The sequence below is a fragment of the Molothrus aeneus genome, chromosome 8 (genome assembly GCF_037042795.1).
Source record: "Molothrus aeneus isolate 106 chromosome 8, BPBGC_Maene_1.0, whole genome shotgun sequence".
Classification (NCBI taxonomy): Eukaryota; Metazoa; Chordata; class Aves; order Passeriformes; family Icteridae; genus Molothrus; species Molothrus aeneus.
Genome location: NC_089653.1, coordinates 31,886,783 through 31,903,562, shown reverse-complemented (window position 1 = coordinate 31,903,562; position 16,780 = coordinate 31,886,783). Strand labels below are relative to the sequence as shown.

Genomic DNA, 16,780 nt, shown 5'->3' with positions numbered 1-16,780 from the left:
CACAATAAGCACTAGAATTCTCTTTAGTCCCCCCTGAGCCTTACAGGCTGAGCCATCCCCCCCATGCCCCACGTGCCTTCTGTGGTGATCACAAAACAAAGATACAACCACGTGTGCTGCCCCTGAGGATTTATTTAAAATTGTAATGTAATAAATAAAAGCAATGCCATATTATACTCGAGGTCTAAATGACAGGAATATTTAATGAGAACAGTTTGAGATCCTGAGGGATCAAGGAAGAGGAAACTTTTTTGGAAGACACAGATTTTTTGCCAGCAATCTCTTTTGGGTTCTTTTGTCCAGCTCTTCAGTGATGTGGCCATCTGAGGGGTTGGAAATACTTTCTCAGGGAGGCAATGCTGCAATTTATTCCCTCTTTTTCCCAGTCTGCGCTCTGAAATTTGCATGAGCACAGCCAGGGTGTGCTGCAGTCCCCAAGGAAGGTGGATGCACACCCACAGCTCTGTTCTGGGCTAAATCTAAATCTAAAAATCTCTCAGCTGGTGGAGACTTTCCCTGGATTTCCTGCATCCCTCTCCTACAGAGACATTTGATGGAGCCTATTTGGAAATCTATATCCCTCCATAGATCCTCTTTGAAATCACTGCTGGTTTCTAACTGTGTCATGACAAAAGTTAATCTGTTGCTTTTGTGGTGGAAGCAATTTCTAGGAAAAAAGGCCAAGCTGCCACACCCAGTAAACCCTGAAGCACTGTGGAGCTGTAGAGGTATTCCCAATACCCCACATTTTCTGTAACAGAGATGGATGGGTTCTTTCAGACCCAGGACATGACCTACAGAGTTCCTGGTGTCCCCAGGTGAGGTTACTTTTATAAATTACCTGAAATGGAAGCTGACCTGGCTGGTGGGGTGTGAGAGGTGGGCTCTGGGTGATGGCATTCCAGGACTGCAGCCACAATTCCAATTGGACTGCTACCACCAGGGTGTCAGGTTCTGTTCTGACTCTGTCAGTGCTGTTTTAGTTTACTGCATTGTTTATTTTATCTTTGTATTTTCTTCCCTAGCAAAAAACTGTTATTCCTGCTGCCATATTTTTGCCTGAGAGCCCCTTAATTTAAAATTTATAACAATTTGGAGGGAGGGGGTTTACATTCTCCATTTCAAGGGGAGGCTCCTGCCTTCCTTAGACACCTGGCTTTCCCAACCAAGACACAGGTGGGACTGTCCCCAAACCTGGCTCTGCAGACCCTGAGCTCCTGGCAATGTCCTGAGGACAGGAGAGCCCAGGAGGTAAAGTGCAGCTGTCCCATCTTTGACTGATGTCTGTGAACAGCAGAATTCATTTCTCTGTGGCCTGAGAGGGAGGCAGCAGTGCCAGAGTCCTGTTCTCTGGCACTCCCCCAGGTTCACTCCTGTGCATGTTGAACTTCAGGGTCTGGTTTGTAAAAGGTGAGGTAGAGGAGGCACAAACACAGCCAGCAGCAAGGAGCAAAACTCTGGGGTGTCACCAATCTGTCCTCAGAGCCCCTGGGCACCCAGGGGCCAGGAGGGACCTGCTTCCCAAAGGCATTTTGGCTGCACAAGGAGAGCACTGGAGCACTGAAATCCTTTCATTTGTATTTCAGGCCAGTTTTCTGTCAGAATTGGTTGAGGGCTCCCAAGAAACATCTCAGACAACTGGTCTAGGTGGGACTGGGGGTCGTCGAGGTCCTGAGGAAGCTGCAGGAGGCTGGGTTTGGACTGCCTGCCTGAAGTGTGGGAAACACATTGGGTTTAGTATTTCATGACTTGAGACACCTGACATTTCCAAACTGGTTCTTTACCATTTTTAAGCAGTTTCTATAATTTCCACCCAATGCTCTCTGCCCCTTCCTCTCCCTTGCAGCATTTACCTGTGTTTATGCCAACATTTTTCCTTCAAGCCTTTAATCAACCTATGCTTGATGCTGCATGACAAATCTATTAATTAAATCGAATTAATATATTAATTAATTTAATTAATTTGAATTTAATTTATTAATTAAATCTAATCTAATCTTAAATCCATTTCATAATTCTACATGAAAAAATTCCCCTAAGCAGGACACAGGACATCAATAACTTCACTTACAGCACCAAAAACTTAGGGAAGATGAAGTGAAGAAGGTTTTAAACACTACAAACCTTGTACCAGGAAAATGCAATATGGTAAAAATATTGTGACTTGATGCAGCAGGCTGGAAAAAACATTGCAGAAAATCAGTTTAGCAGAAAACACAAAGTGTAGGTAATTCTTCAGTATTGAGCTAATGTCATTTTAGAACTGGCTCTCATTTGCTGGGGCTTTCTTCATATTCTCTTGCAACATTTTGTTTTGATAATTTTTATTCAGTTTTATAAGAACTAGACCCACAGCCTGGCTAAGCAGCAACCCCAGTGTTTGACCTAAGAAATAACAGAGGTGGTTTCAAGGTATCAGAAAGTCACAAAATCATGATCAGCTGTGTTGGAGAAAAGACACTGTGCAGTCTGGATTACCCAACATGAAATAATCCAAGTCTCCATCAATTTTACCTGATTATTTCCTGTTTCATGACTTGCTCTGTTGCCTTGCTTTGGTTCCTGCCCATTGCTATCCCTGAAACAGAAACCACATCATCAGGAATCCTTCAGGGATGCAGCATTTTCCAAGGACACAGCTACAGCTCAGAGCTCTGGGTTCTCCTTTGAGTCCATCCTGTTCTGGACTTGACAGGCAATTTCAATATGCTCTGCTCCTGCATCCATACAATTCAATTATCAACAAAAATTAGGAAAGTGCCATGGATTTGGGAAAAAATGCTTGAGAACAGACAAGTGGAGTGTCTGGATTGCACTTCCAAGGAGCAGGGGATGGGCTGGTAAATTCCCCACTGCTGCTATTAGCAGGGCAGGCTTGTCCTTTAGGAGGTGTGGAATAGTTTGTGTAGGTGAAGCCTTGCTGCACTGACCTGGGGCACACTCTCATGCTGGATTACCACCTGTGAGAAGGGAAATACCTGTGCTGTCCTCTGCTTTTCCTGCAAAGTTTTCTCCTTATTGCATCACGTTTAAATACTGCTACTGCAATGAGGATGGCTACAGGCAGCACCAGGAGGAAGAAAATCAGCAGCCCATCCCGAAGTGATGTATCTAGGGGAAAAGAATTGAAATGATAGAATTTTAAATCTTTTAAAAGCTATAAAAATCTTTTTTTTTGTTTTAAACAGTACAATTTTCAAATTGTTGCAGAATAGAATTAACAACTTCACTGAAATTTATAACATGTTGCAATCAGAAAAGTAGGATTTGGCTTTGTGGTATTACAAGTTCTTTCTGCCTTACCCACTCTATGTATATGCAACGTTTTTCCTTTTCCATAAAACGTTTTCAATAATTCTGAAGCAGACAAATTTGTTTTGTATTTGCTTACCACAAGTGCTCTGCATGTTTGCTTTGCCTTCCTAAACTTTTAATAAATACAAAACAATTTTTCCCTTTCCCAAAGTACAAATTTAGTAAAATTCAACAAAGTTCTGCAGAAAGTAACACAGATTTTCCTCAGAAAACTATGGATTATGAACTTTGCTTTTAGACAAAGAGATGGAAGACATTTTGTGTGTAAAGGCCAGCAAAAGCTACTTCATTATCAAATAATAATGTTTGTTCTTCAAGTCAGTCCATGATTTGGATGTCATGCAATAGAAAAAACATTAGTATGCTATTAGTAGATTTTTTATGCTATTAGTAGATTATTTCTTTGTCATTAGTAGATTATTTTTATGTTATTAGTAGATTATTTTCTCAGCCCCTGGGGCAGAATGAGGGCCAGTTTCAGTGTCCTACCTCTGTGAGCTGGGCCACTGTCAACGCTGCCGCCGTAGCCAGACTGGTTACAGAAAGGAGGGGCCCATCCCGGATTGCAGTGGCAGTTCCCGTTGTTGTTACACACCTACAGCTCAAACAAGAGGGACTCGTGAGTCAGGCAGGGACAGCCCCCAGAGCTGTCACACCCCTACAGCCCAAACACAGGGATTAGTCAAACAACACCTCATTAGTCAAACAACACCTCCCTGAGAGCGTCCACTCAAAACTTTGGCATGGATTTGGAGTTCCATGCATGGAATTGCATGTGGAAATAAAAAATACTGCATAGTATTGCATGGAAATACATGAAATATTAACTGGGAATAAGCTCTGCCCCTCCATAACAGCCCAAACCACTGAGGGATTCTGATACCCCGTGGTAATTCTCTCGAAGTTAACATTTGTGTTATCTGCCTGCAACTAATCACAGCCCAGAAACCTCAGTTTTACAACCTCTGGACTCCATTTTGATTTTTCACAGAGACATATACAAATCAGGAATTACCAGACTGTCATCCTCAAAGGAATGTTTTCCTTTTGCAATTCACCAGCTCAGTAATATCAAAAAAAAATCCCTTGGGAAATTCAGACAAAATGCCTCTCAATGTTAGTCCTAAGGGGTTTGCAGCGTTCTGGCAAATTACAGGTAAAAAAAAGTGGATTTAACTTTTAATAAAGATCAGGAAAAAGCAAAGCCACCTGCTTGGTTATTGCTTAAAAGCAGGGAATTTGCACAGTCTAGAAACAGGACACAAAGCACCATCTACTCACCCCATTATTATTACACTTCTGCTTTACATCACAGCTGTAGCCCAGAAATCTTGCATCAAGACATTCACAACCTAAACAGGCCTGCAACAAATAATTAGTGTCTTGCAAACACAAAACTTTAAAAACCCCATCCTTTTATAAATATACTGTCTGCAGCTTTCACTTACATGTTAAGAAAAAGGACTGATACAACATTCGGTATTTCAGAATTCTATAACTTTGTCTCAGGTTTGCTTAACTCTGTGAATGCAGTAATGGAGTATTTGATAGAGTAATTTGAATGACTGATAATGTAGCACCCCAGTTTTTTTAAGAGCTAATTAATTGCTTGCATGTATTAATCCCAAAAGATTTTTATTGTGTTATGGCATATGAACAAGAGAGCCAGGGAATGTTTTTGGAAGTTCAGAACCTTCCACCTGGAATATATTCTGTCAGGCTGCCATGGTTCCTCTTACCTTGTTCTCTCCACAGGCTGTGCCATCATGAACTTGGGCAGGATCAGGGATATCTGATCCTAGGTCAAAGTCAGAGGACCAGCACAAAACCCCGGACGCGTTATTGACAACGCTCCAGGCTGGGAGGTTCTGGAGACTGACAGAGGTGCACTGCAGCTTCCCACACAGACTGTGCCTGTTTGGAATGAAGGATACTCTGAGACAAGGTGGACAGGTAAAAATCAGGATCAGGGTAATCCATTCCAACTTTTTAGCTTGTATTAAAATCAGGATCAGCGCAAATCCATTCCAACTTTTTAGCTTGTATTAAAATCAGGATCAGTGCAAATCCATTCCAACTTTTTAGCTTGTATTAAAATCAGGATCAGTGCAAATCCATTCCAACTTTTTAGTTTGCATTAAAATCAGGATCAGTGCAAATTCATTCCAACTTTTTAGCTTGCATTTAAAAAAATATTCTTTTAAATCTCTCACTTTAAGGCTTTGTAACAAATATATTTTTTTTACATGAGGATTTTAAGGTTAGCTTTTATTTTTATTAACTTACTGGACAGGGCATTTCTTGTACACTCCACCTTTCATCCCACAGTTTCCAAACCTATCTCCTTTAATATTTGCTTTTTCAAAGCATATATCAGGTGCTTTCCGTGCCCCTGTACAAAAAAATTAGTGAATCTCAGTAAGGTGTCTGAAAAATACCAGGAAGAAAAATTGGAAATGTCTATCAGGAACCCACAAATGGGTTTACAGCAAATGCCAACCCTACCTTTGCCATAGATAGATTCACACTGTGAATCAAAGCTCTGGCACACTCCATAGTAGCAATAAGCCTTGCTGTTGCTGCATGGGTGACCATTCATGATGTAAACATCATCTGGGCAGTAGGCAGTGCTTCCATTGCAGTACTCAGGGAGATCACAGACATCTTGTTTTGCTCTGCACTCTGCTCCTGCCACTTTAAACTAAGACCAGAGAGGGAGAACACTTTCAGTATTGCAACAGAGGAAGTTCTAGAGTGAAACAAAAACAACTGGGAACATTTATAAGCAAAATTCTCTTCTTACATGCTCTCTTACTGGTGAATGTAATTTGAAAATATGTCAAGATAACTAGGAGAACTCTTTTCAAACATAAAAAAAATCCCAGTGAACGGTGACAATTTAGTTTAATAAAGCATTGCCCACCTTGCAGTTTTTGCAGCACAGTCCTTGAGCACACTGTGAGCCAGGTGTGAGTTTGCAGGTGGCAGCATCACAGCAGGGGTTGGAGCATTCCTGAGAACATTGAAAGGGAATAGTGTTTTATTTATACACCCAGGAAAGCATTCACCAGTCCATGTGGATGGACAAGCCAAAGTTTAAATAACTGTGTCAGATTCTCACATTCTCCTGCTGTAAAAAGAACCAGCAGACACTGCTGCTGTGTTTTATCTGTACAAGTCAGCAGAAAAACACCTGTTTGGATGGGTTGTGGCACAGGGATGCCAATGGAACCAGGGCTTGCTGGCAGCCTTTTGGTTTATTGCTGCCTTTTTTGAGACACTTTTACCCTGTGAAGAATGAGCCAATATCTCCCATTCTTGGAGGGACATTTTGACAATGCAAATGTGACTCTTAAAAGTCATTTTGTGCAGGCAAAGTTGAAGGGTTGCAGTTAACAAAGATGTACATGTTCTATAGATAAACAGTCTCTGTCCTGGAACAGAAATATCCATAATGCTAAAACCAGCACAAAACCCAGTGGTGTCCCACACCCAAGAATTTCACTTCTTTCTCAGCAGTGCCTGAATATTCTGTGGAGTCCAACAGCCCTTAACTGAGTCCACATCAAAATTAAAGCATGATTTTAAACTTTTACTAATATTTATTTTTATATTGCTTGCAAAAATGCAAAATTACAAAGAAAACTCCTCAGATAATAATGCAATTAGGCCAGTATTATATAGAACAATATGATGTAATAAATATACGATATATAATATAATATAATATAATATAATATAATATAATATAATATAATATAATATAATATAATATAATATAATATAATATAATATAATATAATATAATATAATATAATATAATATAATATAATACAAGTATCCATCTCAATTTGATGCATTACCTGTGGTTTGCCACAGTCACATTCTTCATTTTTATCGACCACATTATTACCACAGACAGGTTCTTTGTACACATTACTTGTTTTGGGAGGATTTCTAAGGCAGTTTCCTCCTCCACTTAGAATAAAGGCCTCAAAATCATCAGCACTACAGGTGCTGAAATTCCTGGATCCACTGGAAAGGACAATATTGTATTATTATAAATATTTTGCTTACAGGAGAACATACAACTCAAGCTCCTAAAATATCGTTGTTCCATAATAAATATTGTATTTAATAATGCTAGGAGATCATAAACCAGTTAATTTTTATTTTGCTTTGCATTAAAGTGCAGTACCAAAAGTTTAAAGTACTATTATAATATGAATGCTTTTAGAGGCCAGAGACCATCAGATTATCTATTCTGGTGTCCTGTATGAAACAGGCCTTAGAAATTCTATACTGAGTCTAAAAATGTTTGATTAAAAAATATTCTCAGGAAAACATTCATCTTAACTTGGAGTCCCTAAGAACTGAGGAATGCTCCTTCCTAGAGTAGTTTTGTCCACTGTTCAGTTACCCTGATTATTAATACAACTGGGGATAAATAAAATATTATGATCTTTTTCTCTTAAGGGGAAGCCAAAGAATAAATGAACTGAAGGAAACATAAGCCAAGAAGGTTTTTTTAAAATTAACTGTTAAATAATTTGTTGCATATTTGCACAAACCCATGAGTACATGGAAAGCATTCTCAACAGGGTGAAAAAAACTCCAGCAACACACTATTATTAAAAAAATAATTAAGTCCAAATATGTTCATAGGAATGTTACAAATAAAGAATGATTGGGTCAGAAAACAGATGAAATTTCATATAAATTAAAATTATGTCAAATACTAAGTCAGTGACTCCACCTCTGGGATCAAATTTTTCAAACAACTCCCCATCCACTAATTCAAACAGTTCCCCATCCTGTGAATCTTCCAGAATCTTCCAGATTCACAGGAGCTTCACAGCTTGTAAGACATAGTCACTGCAAACAAAATAAATTATTAAAATGAAATAAGTGAAAATCTTACTTATCTGTGCTGTGCATGATATAGTTTGCAGGACACCTCTTGTCATCATGTTTCATTCCCAGATTGTGCCCCAGCTCATGTGCCACTACTGTGGCATGCCGTAACATTTTGTCATGATTCAGCTAATAAAGAGAATCAAGTTTAAAACAGTGAAACTATGGAAAATACTGTTTGTACCCAGTGATTTACTCCCACCACAAAGCTCTCAAGGACTGTGAAGGCAGAATACCAAATTGTATTGTAAGGTGAAAGCAGCAAGGACTGAAAATTTGTCACTTTATTTTCAGGTAGGGCCAGATTCTGCCACTCCTTCCCTGAGGATCACATTCTGGATAATAAGTTGGCAGCTGGTCTGGATCATCACTGGAGGTTTTATTCTGTGATTCTATTCTATTTTAACACTGTTAGGCATTGATTTCAAAGAGCCTTCAACAACAAATGTACTGATAAAGACCAGAGTCTGCTTCTGAGATTGTCCACAATGTTGTGGCATCCATACTTTAAGGACAGGAACCTCTGCAGTTACTGGTTCTGCCCCAAGGGTGGAGAAAAAAATTAGTTTTGTACTAATTTTAAATTTTTTTTGCCTGTTTACAGTGCTATTGTGAGGAATTCCAGACACTTGAGACTACAGTGTTCACTTTCTATTTAAAGATTATTTTGTAGTTGCATTCCCATCCCAACCTGTGTGGTTATAAACTTCAGTGCTATAAGGATGAGCTTATGCAATATTGAGTCTGATGAATCACACAAGATGGCCAAAAGAATTTGTTGAAGATTCAATGAGCCAAATGGGCTGGAATTTGACAAAGAAATTGGGAAGTACTTTAAAAAAATGGTGTAAAATATGCACAAGTCTTTACTTAAGAAACTCCATGAAAGAAATCAACCAACTCCACGACCAGGGTGATTTGATCAAGTAGGTCAAGGACCAGATTCTTCCATACCCAAATGATGATGTACTCACAGTGCTGATTGACCCTCCCTGGACATGTGAGCACACAGTGCCCACAAAAGCCATTCCAATGGATCCACTGAAAGAGCTTCTCCCTCTGCAACAAGAGCAGTTTGGAGGTGGTCTTAGAGGTGGGTTCAAAGTTCATGATTTCTACTAAAAGACACTGATAAGTTGGAAATATTGCAAGGCAAAATTTGGTCTTCCTGGAGTCAAGAAGGAATTTAGCACCACAGCAGGGTTTTATTCTAATTAATAATGAATATCTGAATAAGAACTTGAAAATAATGATCAATCACTTAAGTCTTCTGTGTCAGTGCACTCAATTACAGAAAGGCTAAGGAGGGAAGGGACCTCTGGAGGTCACCCTGACCCTGGAGCTGATTAACTCTTAAGAATCTGTTATACTTTCTTGTAATTTTTCCAGGTAAAACCATTTTGGAAGTGCAGAGAATTTTACTCCAAGTATATTTTAATGAATATACAAGCCCCAAATCATATAGATTAGCACTGACAGCATGGCTGGTTTTGCCACTGAATGCAAACTTACATTATGAGGTGAGCAACGTCATTCCTTGAGCGCTTCAGAAGATCTTTCTGTCTCCAAGAAACAAATCTACTCAGCACATCCCCAGCTGAACCATCCATCACAGATATGTGGTTGGCATCTGTCCAAATCTCTAATCCAACCAAAACAATCTGGATGTTTAATGCACTATACATCTGAAATAAAAATGATAATTAATGTCCCTCAGCTGTTCTGATGGAATTCTGAAAGATGACTTCATTACTGCTGAGTAAACAATAAGCTGAACATAGTGACCAAGACATAACTTCAGTTTCTTTGAAACTCAATCTATGATAATTGTAATTATAAGTGAAGTATAAATTATTTATAAATTGCAAACTGAATAAAAATATTTAGAATATAAAATTAAATATAACTGAAAACACTCTATTTTATGAAAGTACCTAAAGAAAGCTGCTCTTCTGAACACTATCATAAAATAGAAACTACTGAATCCAGGAGACCTTTCTGACCTACCCCATCAACATAATTAATCAGCTCCACTGTTTCCTTTTGCACTGCAGCAGGATCAGAATTCTTCAGCAAAAACTGTAAAATACCACAGCAATGTCAGAGAAGAAAAATTAGCAAAAGAATGAAATGTATTTAGTGTTGGATGATATAATTACCCTGTTGTGATCCACGACCACATATAACTCTACATAGCTTTTCTGGGGCAGGACAGCTCGCTTCTCCTGCAAATGAGAAAGCACAGCAAATTAACATAATGAGTTTGCAATGTTGCATTTTGTAACGTGGCCTCAATTTGTGTCAGATTACCCCACAAACATCTCTGTGTCAGTAATTCACAGCAGGTCAGACACTGGGATGCATGAGCTGAATGGCAGCTTGTGCATTTCATGTCCTGCCCACAGCTGTCCTGGCCAGACTCTGCTGGGTGAGATCCCCACTGTGCTGATCTTCTGCTCCAGGATTTCCTCAGCAGGGCTCCCACCAGATTGGTGTCCATGGAAATGAAGGCACAAGGAAATGTCCTGCCAGGCCAATCCCACCAGCAAGAGCCCTGGAGATGCCTTGGACTGCAGCTCAAGGGAGAAACAGAAATATATTTACCCTGAGGAGCCTGTCCCTGCTGGAGGTACTGTTTGATGAAAATGTGTATTTCACAGGCTGCTTCACAACCATCTCATGCTCCAGGCTGCCATTCAGAACCCCACAGTGGAAGGGGATACCCTGCTCATCTTCCAATTCATAAAGCACATGTTCAAATGTGCTGGATGTGTTGAGGGGCTCCATTCCGTACCATTTGCCTCCAATGTAGAGAATTCCCCTAACAATCATAATAGAATGAAACATTATTTCATAGTTTTTCCCTTGTGGTTATGACTAGGTGAATGAATAACAGCTGGATACTTAGACACTATGTTGAAAGAAATTATTATTTGAAATTATATTAATATGGGGGTAAGTTCAAACGCCCCAAAAAAAGACAAAACAGAACTTATTTAAAATACTCAACAAGTGTGATCTTCTTGAATCAGTTAGAAAAGGAAGAAAAAAAAAAGATAATGAAGCCAATAGTAAATGTTACTATTGTTAGTAAAATGTTAGTAAATGAGTCTGGATTGTGGGTACAGAGCTGATGCAAAGGGTCCCTTTCAGCCCTTATCTCTACTCATTTAAAGAATTGCCACATTATGTCCTGATTTATTGTGAGTGACATCTCTCTGTGAAACTTCACCTGAAAGTTACATGGGTGAATTTTATCCCATTTGTGATTTTATTGTATTTGAAACACAAAAACCAGTTCAAATTTGGACCAAATTTTTTCATGGAAATGGTTTGTCTTTTGAAAGGTGCCCATTCATCAGACAAAGTTGTTTGCAGGAGTGTTTTAAGTTCAACAAAAGCTCCATCAAGATAAGTTTTTTTTTTTCTACAAAGGTATCTCTGGTCACAACATTCACATCAAGTACTGGAAGCCTCAGGTCATGCCCAGTTTCTCCCTAAATTTATTACAATTTCTCTCATCTTTTTTTCTGTGAAGGAATTTTGGAAAAGAGGAAAAAAGTGGGAATTGAGGGAAACCATAAAACCTATAATGAGTTTCAGCTTCATCAAAGGGTGAAATATTTAAAAAAAATAGGAAGAGGAAATACCTAAGGCCATCACATATGCTAAGAGCAAGTGTGGAGTCAGCAATTCCTTCAACAGTGCCATGATAATAACAGTGTGTCTGAAATGCAACAAACCCACACAATTAGTGACACAACAAGGTGGCTGCCTTCGACTGCAAACTTATTTTCTAACTAACCATATTATTTGCACGACATCAGGGCTGGCTGTTAGAAATTTACAGAGCTCCCTACTTGAAAGTAATCCTGACCTTCTTGGAGGAGATTATCCCTTGACATGAGTATCTAAAGTAGCCTTTGGCCCCTTGGTTCTAGAACACAGCCAACTTTTTAGTTTAACCCATCAACATATTTTATATTTTTTATAAATTTTTAATAGAATTTTTATAAAATTATAAAATATTTTATATTGTTAATCTACATTACTCATCTTGCTTAAGAACTGCTCTGAGAAGATCTTTCATGCACAACCACCCAATTAAGTCTCACTGAGCTCACGTGCAGTTTAAGATGAAATTAAATTTAGAAGTATTTATAAGGAGGTTTGTTTGATACAGGATTGAAAAACTCCAGAGCTTTGATGCTGCCACTGTACTTTAAATTGCATATTATGCAAAGGGGCTCAAATTCAGACTTGGCATAATCTGCTTGCAAATCCTTTCACACCTTGGGGAACAGGGGTGCTGCACCCCACAAACAGCCCAGTGCCTCATGGACTTCATCTTTAGATCACTGGTAGCTGTTAAACAGAAATGCTCCACTGTGAAAACTCACAAAAGTCTCATTCCCAGCAAATCTATTTTTTCTTGGCTCCCCTGGTTTTTCAGAAAAAATTCTGCCACAAGGGGGAAATTTTATTATGTACAATACCTCATTTTTGGATGGTGTTGCCTGCAGTTTCCCATTTTCCCCATATGTGTACAGCTTAAAGTTGTCACTGAGAAGTTTTCTGGAAACAAAAATAAACTACAGCTCTTTTAATGGTCTAGAAACAAGAAACAAGTCAAGAGTCCTGGTAAGTGCTACATTCTGTTAGCAGCACACTCAATGCTAAATTATTATTAAAATCCAAGCACATGAAACAAAATACTTTAAAACAAGCTGGAATTTTTGGAAAATAAGTTATTTTGAAACTTATTTATTTTAACTAAAATATCCATAGAAAGGAATCTAAGCAAGCACAGTTGCATAAGGACCTGGTTTATTACAGGCTCAGGAATGAGGAATAAGAGAAACAGAAACATTTCTTAAAATACAACAGAGCTAAAACCCCTCTGACTAATAAAAAACCTAATATTTAACTGAATTCTAATTTTTCTTAAGGATTTTCTGAAATTTTCTGTCTTGCACTGCTAATAAAAAAATAATCAAAATTAATTTCTTCAAAGCTAGAAAAACTTTTATTCCCTTCTATTTACAAGATATTACCATAACAGAGACACTATATTTAACAGTATTAAACAGAGCTGTTTCGTAGTTGCTACAATCTGACATTTAAGTGGTTTCTTCTGAATTTTTTCAGTATAAAAATTCTTCTCTGTATGCAACTAACCCCAAAACAAGGCAATTCCTTAGAACACTCTATCACATACTTATTTTTCTTCAGCTTTAGGAGGTATGTTCCATTTCTGGTTTTAACTGAGTAAGAAAGATTGTCATCTGAATGCTCCTGAAAACAAAAGAAAATATATCACTTAATTAGGTGATTATTCCATGTTTTGCTTGACAAGAGAAGCCCAACTCCTGTCTAAGTTTTAAGTAAAAAACCACAAGATTCCTAACTCTCAGGCTTCCATATTTCAAACTCTCAGCAGCAAAGTGAACATTCTCCCCTATGTAAAGTGTAAATTCTATGAATCTATATTTTCATTTAGAGGGGAGGGCACAGTCCATGAATGCACTCTTTGCTCAGTACCACATCGTGCTTTGTGACACTCCTTATGTAAATCAGATAAACGAGTCCCAGTCTTTTATCCCCTAATTGGTTTGCACAAAGATGACTAATGGTGTTTCATTAACAGTTACTTCAGTAAATGAACTCAGTATCTGGCACAAAGGTAAGTTACCTCAGAACTGAAGAATTAAGGCTCAGGCTTCTCTTTTAATTCATCTCTTAACCTGTGCCACCCTGTGGGACCATTTTTATCCTTTGGGTGCCACATGGCTGAAATCCTCTGGTTCTTATCCAAAGACCAGAACCCGGACAGCATGGATGTTAGCTCAAGTTCAACATCTAATCTGACTCAGAAGAAATAAAAATATTCTTCATGTCCCTTCTCACTTCTGTTTTACAAGGTCATTAACAGGATTAGAAGTTTGGAAGGCACTCAGAGTACAATCACAGGCCTTTGTGGGAACAAATTTACTTAAAACTAGCTGAAAACACTAAGAATCAGAAGAGTGAGTGTGGGGAACATTTCATTACAAAAATCTCTATATACCATCCATTGTGTGTGTGTGTAATGAAGGACAGTGTTTTGAAAAACAGCAACAATCAGAAAAAAAGAAAATATCAGAACAACAAACCTCATGAGAAAACGGGGGATGTTTCTCTCTGCCTGTCAGACTTCGAGGAATGATTATTTCTAATGTAGAAAGTCTGGGTGTGTGTTCAGAGGATACACCTGAAAATAAAGTTTGAAATTGGTAAAGAATCAGAAAGGATTATGTTGAGGCATTATGTTGGCCCTTGCACAGTGGTGATAGCCAAAACCTACTCTGATCCAGCCAGAAATGGAGAAAGTGAAGAGTTCAGGAATGATCAAAATGACTTTGAAAAAAGTTACTTCTGATTAAAGCTGGGGTCTTCTGGAGCACAAAAAGAAAAACTATCAAAGCATTTTAACAAAATCTTAATTCTCTCATATTCTGGATTATTAACTTTGTGACTTTATCATTTTTTCTTCCATGACCAACCTAACTTTTAACCTGATGTACCATAGGAAATTGGTGCAGCTGGCCTTCTCCTTTTTCCATTGTCCTGAATAAGGAATACTTTTAGTTGTCCTCTGGATACAATTTGTCCCCCTCCCTTCCCTTCCCTTCCTTAGGAAACATGGCTCACCACGCTGCCTCCTGCCATTGCCTAATCTTGCATTTTGTTTGTTCTAGCAACAGTCAGATCTCTGCAAAAGGTTTGTAGCCTTTTACATGATATCAGAATTATCTCCAGAACAACATGCTAATGCAGGAAGCTAAAGATAAGAAGGCTGCCAAGTATCTGGTTTCAGGTAAGTGGCTTTATAAAGACAAAACCAATCTCCAGTGACTTTAAAAAATTGTGTGAAGTTGAATTAATCTTTCTTTTTCTTGTCTGCTCATCAACTGGTTTGATCAACAGAGACACAACCATTGCTTTTAAACAGAATCAACAATAATATGAGTTTTAACAATGGAAGTGGTTTCTTCCTTATTAAATTGTTCTTTTATAAGGAAACAAAGAGATTTCTTCACATTTACAGTAGTACAAAGTCACCCTCAGCTTCCTCATTCCTGTGAAAGGAATTCATAATTGCAAAAAAGTCACACAACCAGCCATTCAAAATGAGGAGGTTTCTCCAGTGTAATGATGATCTCTACCTGTTAGATAGCATCAGGATTTTTAAAAGCCAGGTGCAGGTAGCATATGTTTAACAAATACAGGCTGCAATTGCAATCAAAATGTGGAAGCTGATATTAGTAAACTGGTCTGAAAAGAATATCAGCACTTCATGTTGTGATTTTGCTCTTAATCTTCAATAATTTTATTACCTAAATCACAAAATCCATTCTGTTTCATTATTCAAGTGTATGTTGAACTAACCACGGAGATGGTCTTTTAACAATTCAAATTTTGACAGCTGAAAGCAGGAAACTGTCTTTGATGCACGTCATAAAAATACCACTTTCTAAGAAACATTTCAGGTGTTACACTTAAATCTAAAATGTGAAGCCAAATCATAAATTGAGATGAATTAATGAAAAATTCCAATGAAATTGGAGGAATTTCCCTCACATCAGCAAAGAAGAAATGTTTTTCTACTGTCCCTACTATTGGTGAGAGTGACAGCAACTGCAGTTGTCACAACCAGAAAATGATGGATTTACATACCTACGATATCCAGGAGGAAAAAAACCCACAAAGAGCTCAACTATAAAAAGTTTCAATCTGTAATCTTTTTCAGGATTCTCTCAATGAGCAGGGCTGCACAGGGAGAGCTGTGGCTCAGTGTCAAAGGTGTGCATCATTCCAATCAGTGTCCAAGCAGACTTGGAGAAAACTTTCTGAATACATAAAAAAAGAAAGCTTACCTTTTATCCGAAAAGGGTTTCCAGTAAAAATTAGTCCAAAAGTGAACAAAAAGAAGCTGTGCATTAACATGACTTCCCAGAGAAACTACTCCAGCAGCATCTGAGCTGGCTCTGGCTGCTCTGCAGGGAACCAGAAGACTGAGAACCGTCTGCTCCAAAGGTAAACAAGAGAAAAAGCTCTCTGATACTGCATCTCTGCTGAGGAAATGGGAAGTAAAATTTAATCCACTAGGCTTGTGAGAAAACTGGTCAGACAGCCTAATGCAAATAAAAAGTGGCACATTCTTAAATGCTGATTGGTGAGTCCCGTGTCAGGATCAAACTGGTTTATTCTAGAGGACTTTCATCCCACGGTGAGATCATGTGAGATTAGAAACATAAAATATTGCTACTGACAAATGCAGTGTTTAGGATGTTTATCCTGGCTACTGCCAGCTCAATAAAAAACTTGAATCAATTTACTCTTTGAAATTTCAGCTTCTTTTCTTCAATTTTTTTCATCTTCACTTTAAAATATAATGCATATGAACACATGAAAATCCCCAAAACAGAGGTTCTACCCAGTCCCTTCTATGTTAAACACAATTCTCCTCACCAGAAGTCCGTAATTTTGTGCAGATCATTGCTCTTCCAGG

The 16,780-nt window shown here is 38.3% G+C and overlaps 1 protein-coding gene across 1 annotated transcript; it reads right to left on the bottom strand.

The window, feature by feature from the left end:
• Positions 1 to 1,630: 1,630 nt before the first annotated feature.
• LOC136559761 (disintegrin and metalloproteinase domain-containing protein 9-like) lies at positions 1,631 to 16,215 on the bottom strand. Its single transcript, XM_066555146.1, has 22 exons — positions 16,146 to 16,215; positions 14,382 to 14,479; positions 13,448 to 13,524; positions 12,726 to 12,804; positions 11,880 to 11,956; positions 10,834 to 11,050; positions 10,389 to 10,454; positions 10,237 to 10,308; positions 9,742 to 9,914; positions 9,204 to 9,288; positions 8,237 to 8,358; positions 7,179 to 7,350; positions 6,239 to 6,328; positions 5,821 to 6,016; positions 5,602 to 5,707; positions 5,055 to 5,229; positions 4,597 to 4,677; positions 3,805 to 3,910; positions 2,979 to 3,111; positions 2,515 to 2,578; positions 2,125 to 2,177; positions 1,631 to 1,709 (listed from the first exon to the last, which is right to left on the bottom strand). Exons 1-22 carry the CDS (start codon positions 16,213 to 16,215, stop codon positions 1,631 to 1,633), a joined length of 2,391 nt encoding a protein of 796 aa, XP_066411243.1.
• Between the last annotated feature and the right edge of the window lie 565 nt (positions 16,216 to 16,780).

What these genes read in the sequence shown, in the direction of transcription:
- LOC136559761 (XM_066555146.1), bottom strand. Translation starts at nt 16,215, where the DNA reads ATGTTAATGCACAGCTTCTTTTTGTTCACTTTTGGACTAATTTTTACT. An exon ending in CAGCCTGTGGAGAGAACAAG is followed by an intron (nt 4,678 to 5,054) that starts GTAAGAGGAACC and finishes TATTTGTTGCAG; the next exon opens with GCCTGTTTAGGTTGTGAATG. An exon ending in ATGAAACAGGAAATAATCAG is followed by an intron (nt 2,178 to 2,514) that starts GTAAAATTGATG and finishes TGTTTTTTCCAG; the next exon opens with CCTGCTGCATCAAGTCACAA.